This window comes from Rhyacophila brunnea, unplaced genomic scaffold (genome assembly GCF_057557595.1).
Source record: "Rhyacophila brunnea isolate RB1 unplaced genomic scaffold, BYU_Rbru_1.0 scaffold_2, whole genome shotgun sequence".
NCBI lineage: Eukaryota > Metazoa > Arthropoda > Insecta > Trichoptera > Rhyacophilidae > Rhyacophila > Rhyacophila brunnea.
The window spans coordinates 30,848,919-30,861,155 of NW_028232859.1; the positions used below are offsets into that span (position 1 = coordinate 30,848,919).

General features: G+C 29.5%; 1 protein-coding gene across 1 annotated transcript in view; it reads left to right on the forward strand.

The window, feature by feature from the left end:
- Positions 1–6,259: 6,259 nt before the first annotated feature.
- LOC147072186 (agrin-like) overlaps positions 6,260–12,237 on the forward strand; it is a 61,610-nt gene continuing 55,632 nt past the window's right edge. Inside the window, exons 1-2 of the mRNA XM_085946685.1 lie at positions 6,260–6,356; positions 10,533–10,769. Coding sequence (XP_085802811.1) covers positions 6,260–6,356; positions 10,533–10,769 — 334 coding nt within the window. The remainder of the gene's footprint in view (positions 6,357–10,532; positions 10,770–12,237) is intronic.

Consider the following 12,237-nt stretch of genomic DNA (forward strand, 5'->3'; position numbering starts at 1 on the left):
ATAACTTTTGCGCAATAAAATTAGTGTAATATTGTCATAAGTTATAGTCGTATATGGATATTATACATACCTACATACTATAATTTTATTAAGGAAACTATACAACTATGCCATAAAATATTTTATTATTCTTAACTTTGACTCGGCTTGAAACCATGTAAGAATATAGAAGCGCAAGTTAAGCAATAAAAAATGTATTCCGGCAGCTCACGTAGAAGAAAGCTTTGATATATTAACTTTGTTCTTTAGAGAGTACGTTGGCTTCTTTGGTTGGAAATACTCTTTTGTCATTGTAAAAGTACTGGAGTCTCTATCGCTATGAGAGGACAGCCAGACTGGCACTTGTATGCACAAAGGACTTAAACACAGAACTCATGGCAGTAAAAAAGGAAATCAGTAAAACAAATTGCATTTCTTACGTACGTCAATTTGTGAATAGTCAAATTAAATGGGAATATGTTTTACTAATAATTGATAATATACATCAACGTACCATATCATATAATTGGTAATTTGGTGCATAATAAAAATGTAGTATTAACATTTTTATAACCTAACCTAAGTATTACCTAATAAAAACAACGTAAACAATTATACCTAAATGGAAAAATACCTTGCTTGTAGAAAATAGCCATTAAATCGAGTTATTCAGCTAGAAGAGAAAAAATGATAATTTACAATTTAACAAAAGAACGATTTTAAATTACTTATAATTTTACAATTTCCTCATATGATTTTCACTAACCAACCAATCAAAATAGATGTAACTTTGTCATAGAATAACTATCGCCGATGAACTTGTAAAGCATTAAAAATGATATGAGGCCCATAATACAGTCTAACCTCATAACGCTCCCTGTGCTCTTTTGGCTATGCAATTTCAACATTATAGACTCGTGAGTTATTTAAAAAAGCATAAGATTTTTTTTAAAATATATTTTGTGAAATTCTTTAGTCAAAACTACGATTTACGTATATCATCACTATTGATAATGAACACAATGAAAGTTTTATAAAGTACCTACAATTTTTTGTATAAGTTCTATGTCTAACAACATTTTCTAGTATTTTTCAGAACTGTAGAAAATATTGGAAATACTATGTTTTTAATATGTTAGCTCGGACGATTGTCATCATTTTTAATTTTGTAATAATATATTATATTAAATTGCGTAATATGTGTAACATATTCGACTTTAATATTGATAAAAAGTACCGTTTTATATTTAAAGGCTTGAGACATTTGAGATTATAGAGATTTGAGATTACCCATTATTTTTTCCGATATCTAAGAAAAGGTAGAGATCTCTAGCGAAAAACAACAGTAAGAGATCATGGTTTAGTGTTTGAGAGTAGAATACTAATTGATAACGATACAGTTAGCTCTGCGTATATTGAATTATGAGTTATTTTTCTAACTAAATAAAAAATTAATATATACTTTAGAGTGGGTTGATTATTTGTAATCCTCTCCATAAGAGTTAAAATACATTCTTATGACGGAGAGTATGTTCTTAATAATAATATATGATATATCTAGCTGTTTTTTTTTTTGAAAGCTAATATACTGAAAATAGAACATTAGAAACGATCTTTATTTGGCTTTATAGTGTACCTAAATGAGAATAATATTTGCGTTTCCGATAACTATTTAACTGTCGAAAGCAGCAGTGTTTTGCTCATAAATGGTGTAGATATAACTTTCCATGATTATGCCAACTGGGAATATATATATATATATACTATCTATTACATATTATCATTGCTTTGGACATCAATATATTCTGCTTAAGTCGGGGTGAATGTAAATCGACAGTATCTCACAATTTATTATCATAGCATCTATTCAACTCACTACGTTGACTTTTAAATTGTATCACAATATTTACTGCTCAATGTATTTTTAAATTATGCTTTTTTTGTATTTTTTATATTTAAAACAATCTCAATATAATATTGTAAACTTCCTAAATTATTAATTTGTAATGTTTATAATACATGTACAAAATGTAAAATTTTTACCAAAATTCGAAATCTGATTGAAAATTATCATTGTTCTTGCAATACGTTTGCCTTTCAAACAAAAAAAATATTAAAAAGCCTTTTTTAGATTGCAATTTTGTTCCGTTATGTGCACGTAAATATAATTTTATTTCTCTCATACACAATGTGTTCATAAACCCTTTTGTGTTTGGTTAGCAATAAAGGTGTGTATTTAAATACTTTTACAGAATCTGAAATAAAATAATGTTCAGATAACAATGGAACGAAGGGATTACACATATATTATTATTTTCCCCAACCGTAAAAACTACATTCAGCAGTAAGCCGATTGGAAAAGCACCTAAATCGTTATAAATAATGCCAGGTTATATAATATTTTCAGAACAATAAAGAAAAATTCTGTGGTTTAAATAAGAAACTATTCGTTAAAATATATGTAGTATCATAAAAATTGGCGTGTCCAGTTTCTAGTAAGCATCTAAACATTTGAATAATAACAATCGTAATGTATTTCTTTAATAAAACATATTATTATTTTAAATAACTTATATTTAAAAATCGACGTATTAACCACTACCACAAACATATTGAATTATCAGAGCGTTTAAAGATAATATAATAAATAGGTTGTCCATTTATTGAAAATTTTATGATAATAAAAGTATTTTTTTATAAAAACCAAAGACTTTTTATTGTCATGTAAAAAAAACTTTTGTACGTAATTTTTAACAGTACGTATTTATAAACATTGTATTTAATACTTATAAGTATAAATTATGAAAATATTTCTCCTATATTGTTAAATAGAATATACGTAAATGGACTAATACAAAATAAAAATCAATTAGACATAAAAGTATACTCAATTATAATTATTTAAATCAGTACATATTATTGATGTGAATGAAATACTTTGATTTCACCGACGCATATTATTTATAATTACTTTAGATGTATTTATTTATGTATTGCATCTGTTTTTAAAAACAGTCATCCATTACAAATACAACGTTATTTGCCTTCAAATATTGAATGATATAAAAGTATTGAATTTTGTTACGATTCAATACACTTTGAATAGCTATTTTTCTCGTTTACGTATAATTTCCCCATTCTAATTTTCTTTTATTATACACATTCACCGTTTTTGAAGAAAAAAATACACAATAGGCTATAAGACACGCACATTTTAGCTGTTCTAAAGAAAACTCAGTATATTTTATACCTATATCATTAGGGATGCGTAAATAAAGACTGTTTACAAGTAATGAATACATACATTAGGCTTATCTATTGACTCAAATGCTTATTTTTATCATCTACAAAAAAATGGAAATAATGCAAAATGTATGTTTTAAAATAATTATTTTTCTATTTCTGTCAATTCATGGTGGAAATCCATTAAATTATTAATTTAAATAAAACGCAATTGTGTAGTACTAATTCTACTTTTTTATTGAATACGCCACAGTTGACCATATCCTTCTGGTGCGGACGAAACGGGTCCACTTAAATATTTAATAAAAGTGAAGTTAGTACTATATAATCGCGTTTTATTTAAATCAATTATAATTATTTTAATTTTCATATAAATAACTTTTTCAGTAAATCATTATAATTTATTAAAACATCGTCTATTGGGAATCTACTTTTAAGTAGGTATAATGATTTCAAATTAAAGAAATATTAAACAACTACATAATATGTGTTTATTTTGTTTATTAAATTAATAATATTATCTTTAACAATTTAATTGAAAAAAGTCACGAGTCATGCAAAATACATTTAGCATTTAGATTGAAAAAGGTTGAGCGTCTAGAAAAACCACTACGTGCTCATATTTCCAAATAAAAATCTTGCAAATAGATTTTTAAAAGGGACTAAAGGATTTCTTCTAAATTGTATTACATCAAAAAGTCCTTTGACAGTGCTATAAAAATCTTAAATAAAATCCTTTTCATATTTTTGTTCTGATGGTGGAACACAAAAAGCGCTTGTTTGTTCAATTCAACTAAAGAGGCTGATAGGAGAACTTCCTACAGGGAAGAATGAGAGGCCTTCATATTGTTCTTTTGAATAAATAAATCCCCTATTTGCTCTGAAATTGCCATTTCATGACGAAGAATAGAATAAAGAAAATTTTATATATCATCCAAAGCTGGATTTACGGATTATGATTAGGCTCACGAAAGAAAATTTTCATCGCCAAATATTGTTTATTATTTGTACCTATAACATTAATTTTGTTACCACCGTAAAAGTAATAAAAGCTGTTTATACAAATTAATTTATCAATGAAATAAGATATTATACTAATGACGATAACATGAATACGGAAATAGGGCTATTCGTTAGCATTATATAAAAATATCAGAAGTTAATTCAGTATTTTTCAAATATTTTTTAACGTGAACTATGTATGCACTTATTAAAAACGCATGATACTAATTTCATGAAATGCAGTTTGTATTTTAAATTATATAGTTTTTATGCAATTTTAATATGCATAAACAATTATGTAATAAAAAGTCTAATACATATTTATTATATCCAGCCAAAAGAATACGGCTGATAAAATATATAAAATCAATTTAATATTAATAAATATATTAATAATTTTTAATATTTATATTACCTTTTGAAAATATTTAAAACTATTAAATAATGTGCTCATAGTAATGAAAATCAATAGGAAATTATTATAAAATATTTATATGGAATGATTATGCATTGTTAATTTGTTTAAATTTTTTACACTATCAATAAATACATTCATTGATTTGACCAGCGGTGCTCAACCCGTAGCTCGCGAGCAATGTGTTGCTTGCGTATTCAGATTATGTATTAAGCGCGCAGTGTACCTGTGTCAAAAATCGGCAAAATTGCTACTCACTGTGGTAACATCTCGTCGGTAATCACAATTATTGAAAAAGCGAGACTTATTAGTATATTAGTATATGGGTGAGATGAAACACGTTCTGACAAAAGTGTCAGTTTGACAATTATATTTATCATAAAGTTACCCTATTATGTCTGAATATGAGCCAGAGAAAAAGAAAAAGCGGACATACACTTACAATTTTCAAGTTTAACATTCAAACAAATTATTTCAGCTATTGAAGATGTTCAATTATCGAGAAATTTTATCACTCGTAGAGTAGAAGCAATGTCTGAAAATATCAAATTACAAAAAAAAAATTTTTAGAAAAATGCATTTTTAAAGTTTACAATGTGATGAATCAGACATCTGCAATTTTGCTCAAATAAATGTTTTTATAAGGATGGTCTTTAACGATTGCTCAGTAAAAGAAGATATACTCTCAGTTTTGCCACTAAAAGGAAATACACGTGGAAAGGACATATACATAATAATATGTGCTGATTTTTTCAAAAAAGGTCATCATCGTATGTGTGGTTCGCCTAAAATTTTTAAATTCTTAATTTGCTCGAGATAGACTAAAGGTTGGGCACCACTATTCCACGTTTAGAATTCGTTTCGATTTATGATATGATTGATAAATACCTACATTTCGTAAATTTAAGACTTTTTATGTTGGTGAATGTGGAGAAAAACTCGAATATTACAAGAGTAATTATGTAATTTCTTTGAAATATCTGCAAAGCAAATTAATACTTACCTAATATTAATTACACCACCTAATTGTATAACGAGTAATTGTATGGCTTGTATCATCAAAAGTTAGATGGCTATGGAAATCTTTAGATTAAATTAAAGTTTCACAAAAACAGTGGGTATTAGGTATTACGTAGGTAAACTTAAGTGAATATCGTAATACGGTTAGTGGGTACAAATCCGTTTTTCGCCACTTGACCGTCTCTGTTGTAGGGTAATCTGGTTTTCCGGTTGACTACCAGCCGTCCCTTCCGTTTTCTCTTTCTTCAGCCTGCCAGCCTAAGGTTTATTTTCCACTTGGCCGCACCGGAAATTGAGTTACGATATTATATTCATTAATTAGATAGCCATCGTAGTATTCATGTTTGAATACGAAAAAAGTAAATTGCGAAGGCATTATTCTGGCTCCTGTCGTCACTGATATCAAAAGACTCCTTATCTTGATTAATTTACGACTTTTTATCTCATTTAGAATGAATTCATTACAAGAATACAGAAATAAAAAAAATAATTACCAAATTAAAAAATGAAAACTTACTTTTTCTACATAACATATAAAACAAGAAATTACAAAAAATAAATTTTATTTTTTAAAAAGTGTGTGATATTAATTGATGAAACATGAATTTCATCAATCCAAGAGATTATAATAAAGTAATATTTTTACTGTATTTATTTATAATTAATGAATGTGAACTTTGTTACGTCTTCCCAAATGGTAAGTTTTTTTTCATCTTACTTGTATATTTTTAATGATTAACTAATTATATCAATTTTAATTAATACATTGAATGCCTTTAAATATGGTTAAACTATATTATTGTCTTTCTTTTTCATATGATATTAGATATACTTAATTCTGTGTGTTGGTAGGTAGGTTGTGTATATTAAATTGAAATTATTAACAGTGAATAATGGATATAATAAAACCAAATTCGATTAAAATTCGTATAATAATGACATTGGTATGTGCATATATTACGTTTTACGCATTTTAATATGTTTAACAACTCGAACAAAATTGAAAACTCCCATTTCCGAATTAAAAAGGTCAGACAGTCACAAATGATACGTTTCCGCTAACGTTTTCTCAAAATATTATTTTTAAATAATATGGTAATTTTTCCGAAAAAATTCCATCTCCCTTTTCGATGAAGCTCATTAAAAATGTAACGGCATTACGTTTTGGGTCAATATTACATGCCGATGGTAGGCTTATTTGCAAAATACTTTAGACGCAACCTCTTTCTCTGATTTAGGAAAATAGATACGCATGGGTTTTGATAAACCATTTTGTGTCGTATACAATAAACATTTATAGGTGAAATTGTAACTATCACATGTATTAATGTGTAATAATTTTGTAACTTTAAAAATAATACTTAAAATATTAAATAATAAACATTATTTTCATACTCAACTAACCATTGAACAATAAATTACTTACTTATGTAATAAATTGATATTTTATTATTTCAATCATGTATGTTTTTAATCTAATATATAAAAATTAATATTTGTGTGTTTGTTTGTTCGTATTGAATACGCAGCCACACCGTTCATCCGATTGCAATAAAACTTTGTAAACTTATTGCTTGCACTTGCGGAAAGAGTATAGGCTATACTAATATATAAAAATGAATGTCTGTCTGTCTGTATGTCTGTCTGTCTGTATGTCTGTCTGTCTGTGTGTCTGTCCCGTATGCGTTCCTATACCATTCATCCGATTGCGATGAAATTTTGGTAAGTGGTTATATGCACACCCATGAAGGTTTCTGAATTAAAAAAATCATCATCATCTTCTTCTTCTTCATTCAATTTTCTTTTATTCGTATGGTTCCTATACCATTCATCCGATTGCAATAAAATTTTGGTAAATGGTTGTATGCACACCCATTAAGGTTTCTGAATTAGAAAAATTATCATCTTCTTCTTCTTCTTCATTCTATCTTCTTTTATTCGTATGGTTCCTATACCATTCATCCGATTGCGATGAAACCTTCGTCAATTGTTGTGTTAACACCCGCAAAGGTTTCTGAAATAGTACAACCATCTTCTTCTTCTTCTTTTTCTTCATTCTATCTTCTTTTATTCGTATGGTCCCTATACCATTCATCCGATTGCAATGAAACTTCGTCAGTTGTTGTGGTAACACCCGCAATGGTTTTTGAATTAGTACAACCATCTTCTTCTTCTTCTTCTATTCGTATGCGTTCTAATTCCATTCATCCGATTGCAATAAAATTTTCGTCAGTAATTGTGCCAACACCCACGAGGTTTCTGAATTTTACAACCATCTTCTTCTTCTTCTTCATTCTATCTTCTTTTATTCGTATGGTCCTTATACCATTCATCCAATTGCAATGAAATTTTCGTCAGTAATTGTGCCAACACCCGCGAAGGTTTCTGAATTAGTACAACCATCTTCTTCTTCTATTATATCTTCTTCTATTCGTATGCGTTCCTATACCATTCATCCGATTGCAATGAAATTTTGATCAAGTGTTGTGCTCACGCCGCAAAGGTTTCTGAATTGATACAACCATTTTCTTATTCTTCTATTCTATCTTCTTCTATTTGTATGCGTTCTTATACCATTCATCCGATTGCGATGAAATCTTGAACAATTGTTGTGAACACGCCCGCAAAAGGTTCTGAATTAGTACAACCATCTTCTTCTTCTTCTATTCGTATGCGTTCCTATACCATTCATCCGAATGCAATGAAAATTTGATCAAGTGTTGTGTTTACGCCCGCAATCTGAATTGATACAACCATTTTCTTTTTCTTCTATTCTATCTTCTTCTATTCGTATGCGTTCTTATACCATTCATCCAACTGCGATGAAATTTTGACCAGTTGTTGTGCGCAAGCCCGCAAAGGTTTCTGAATTAGTACAACCATCTTCTTCTTCTATTCTATCTTCTTCTATTCGTATGCGTTCCTATACCATTCATCCGATTGCAATGAAATTTTGATCAAGTGTTGTGCTCACGCCGCAAAGGTTTCTGAATTGATACAACTATTTTCTTTTTCTTCTATTCTATCTTCTTCTATTTGTATGCGTTCTTATACCATTCATCCGATTGCGATGAAATCTTGAAAAATTGTTGTGAGCACGCCCGCGAAAGGTTCTGAATTAGTACAACCATCTTCTTCTTCTTCTATTCGTATGCGTTCCTATACCATTCATCCGATTGCAATGAAAATTTGATCAAGTGTTGTGTTTACGCCCGCAATCTAAATTGATACAACCATTTTCTTTTTCTTCTATTCTATCTTCTTCTATTCTATGCGTACTTATACCATTCATCCAACTGCGATGAAATTTTGACCAGTTGTTGTGCGCAAGCCCGCAAAGGTTTCTGAATTAGTACAACCATCTTCTTCTTCTTCTATTCGTATGCGTTCCTATACCATTCATCCGATTGCAATGAAACTTTGGTGAGTTGTCGTGCGCACGCCTGCAAAGGTTTCTGAATTAGTACAACCATCATCTTCTTCTTCTATTCGAATGCGTACTTACACCATTCATCCGATTGCAATGAAACTTTGGTGAGTTGTCGTGCGCATGCCCACGAAGATTTCTGAATTAGAAAATCATCTTCTACTTCTATTCGTATGCGTTCCTATACCATTCATCCGATTGCAATGACATTTCTATCAAGTGTTGTGCCCTTGGCCGCAAAGGTTTCTGAATTAGTACGATCATCTTTTTCTTCTTCTATTTGTATGCGTTCTTATGCCATTCATCCGATTGTGATGAAATTTTGACCAGTTGTTGTGCGCACGCCCGCAAAGGTTTTTGAATTAGTACAACCATCTTCTTCTTCTTCTATTCGTATGTGTTCCTATTCCATTAATTCGACTGCAATGAAACTTTGGTGAGTTGTCATGTGCATGCCCACGAAGATTTCTGAATTAGAAAATCATCTTCTTCTACTATTCGTATGCGTTCCTATACCAATCATCCGATTGGTATAGAACCGATTGCGATGAAACTTTTGTCAGTTGGTGTGCGCACACCTGCAAAGGTTTCTAAATTATTATTATATACAATACAAAGTTTGTTGTTTGTTTGTTCCATCCAATTTTGATTTTTTTTTTACTACATATTAATAACATTAATAACGTTTTAATATTTTGGATTCGATTTTAATTTAGTGTTCTTATGTTTGACCTTTACTCCTATTAGAATTATTTTCATATTGCCATATTGTATTACACAGATATTTTAATATTAAAAAAATAATTACCTCTTATTATTTTTCAAATATCTAAGATAAATATAACCACGAAGCGACCCTGTGCGAAGCCGGGTACTTCAGCTAGTAATATATAAAAAACAAACAAAAATCACTATTTTCACTCATAAAAATATAACATAATAATTATGAACCTCTACAAGTCTGGAGAGTAAACGCTATACTAATCTATAGTGATCCTAAAGCAAAATAATGTCAACGTAATATATATAGAATTATTTAAAGTAAAGTAAAATTTTAATTATATCTTATAATCTTCACAATTACTTAAGATTAAAAGAAGGGTGTTTTAATAGTTATCGTATGTACTTATCTATATTTATTTCAAACAAAAAATACTCTTATATAAATATACTACAATCACAATTATTTGATTTTAGCAAAGTTTTATAAGTAAGTGTAGTTAGTTAATGAAGATCCTTTCGTATTAGGAATATTTATGATTATGCAGACACTAACTATATAAAAAAAATATTTGAGTAAATATTATTTTAATTGTATAACTGCTGGGAAATACCATACATACAATGATTACAAGGGTACACGATGTTGTACATTTATTTTGTGCACAAATTTGTTGAAAAATTTATTGATTTAGGTACTTAAAACAGTTTTTCATTTTGTTTCAGAAATGAGTGACCCATGCCGCGAAATGCAGTGCGAGTTTGGTGCCAGATGCCAGGCATCCATCGACGGTCGCTCAGCCGAGTGCGTTTGTCCGGAGTCCTGCCCCAAGTATGGTGATCATGCGGGATCCCGTCCGGTATGCGGCACGGACGGACATGACTACAGGGATCACTGCGAAATGCGCAGAGCGGCATGCTCATCCAGAGCCAACATTACAGTCAAGTTCGTGGGGAAATGTGGTAGGTTTTAATTTGGATTAAAAAATATATATTTTTTAAATTATATTATCATGTTTAGGTATAAATATAAATAGTTAGTGATTTTAAATATAATTACTAATAAATTGTATATATTATCTCAGATATCAAACAAACCGTTACTGTTTTTTGTTAATGACATTAAAGTTATAATATTATCATCATCAGCTGGGGTCGAACCACTCCTATAGGAGGCCTTTCGTCACTCATGTCGATCGTTTGTCTTCACTTTTAGATAAATTTAATGAGTTCAATAATCTATAGGATTTAGGGTGACTGTAGTTATTCACTACCCCTGCTAATACTATTTTTTCAAATAATATCATAAGCTAATTTATGTATTCGTATGTCTTTTGCAAGTGGTCGAGTATGTGATATTATCTACATAGGTGTAATAACTCATATCTAAAACTACTATCAAATAAATAGAAATTTTAAATTTTTACTCAAATAAGAAAACACAATTTATAAGGGTGAAAAATAATATACTACATATCAGAAAAAATATAAACAACTATATTTAGTGGGTCCATTATAACTGTATAGTTTTGTCATTTTTTATCTATACTTTAGATTATATTGGCTACGAAATTTCCGTAAGTGGCTTAATGTACATGGTGTTTGAGGATTTGATACGACTGGCCCAGGATAAGGAGGTATGCTTCAATTCAGTCGACAACCTTCAGTAGATGACGGTACCAAAAGAAAAAGAGTTTGATTGTGAAACAAAAGTTCAATTTTCAATGAACATTTAATGATTGTTAGAGGATGTAAAAAAAATGGCTAGCGTGGTGACTATGGTACTCAAAGTCGTTTCTCAATTGTCTATTTTCTCAAAAGAACTCTGAATGGTCTATGAATTATTTTGATTCGTCTATTTTTTTCTATAACAAAGCAACAAATACGTAATTGTGGCTTCTTTTCGTAGCTAATTGTGGGAAAGTAATCGATAATTCGAAAAGGCAGTGGCCTCCTACCGCCCTCACCCTTGCTGTCATTCGCAGGAGCGGATTTACTAGGCGCGTTCAATGTCTCGTTGGTTTAATGATCTCATGTCAAGAAACGTCGTGTTATGGTCAGGCATTCTTTCGGATACTCGGTGATGTATTATGCCGTTTCTTGTACAAAACAACTCACTATATAAAAGCGTACCTATTTCCCGAAAGTTACGTACATAATTAATTACAGGGCGTTGGTATAAACGCTTTATTCATGCGGGATACGATGTAATATTTAATAAACAGACAGAAATAATATGGAGGGAAATATTTTGTAATAATTTTCATACAATTAATATTTCATAGTTAGTTACTTAATAATTCAAATTACATGGTAATTCTCAAAATATAATACAACATGCAGAAAATATAAGCATACAAGCTATAAATAATTTATTTTATCTTTATAATCAGTAACAGTATTGAAGTATTTACATTTTTTTTATAAAATT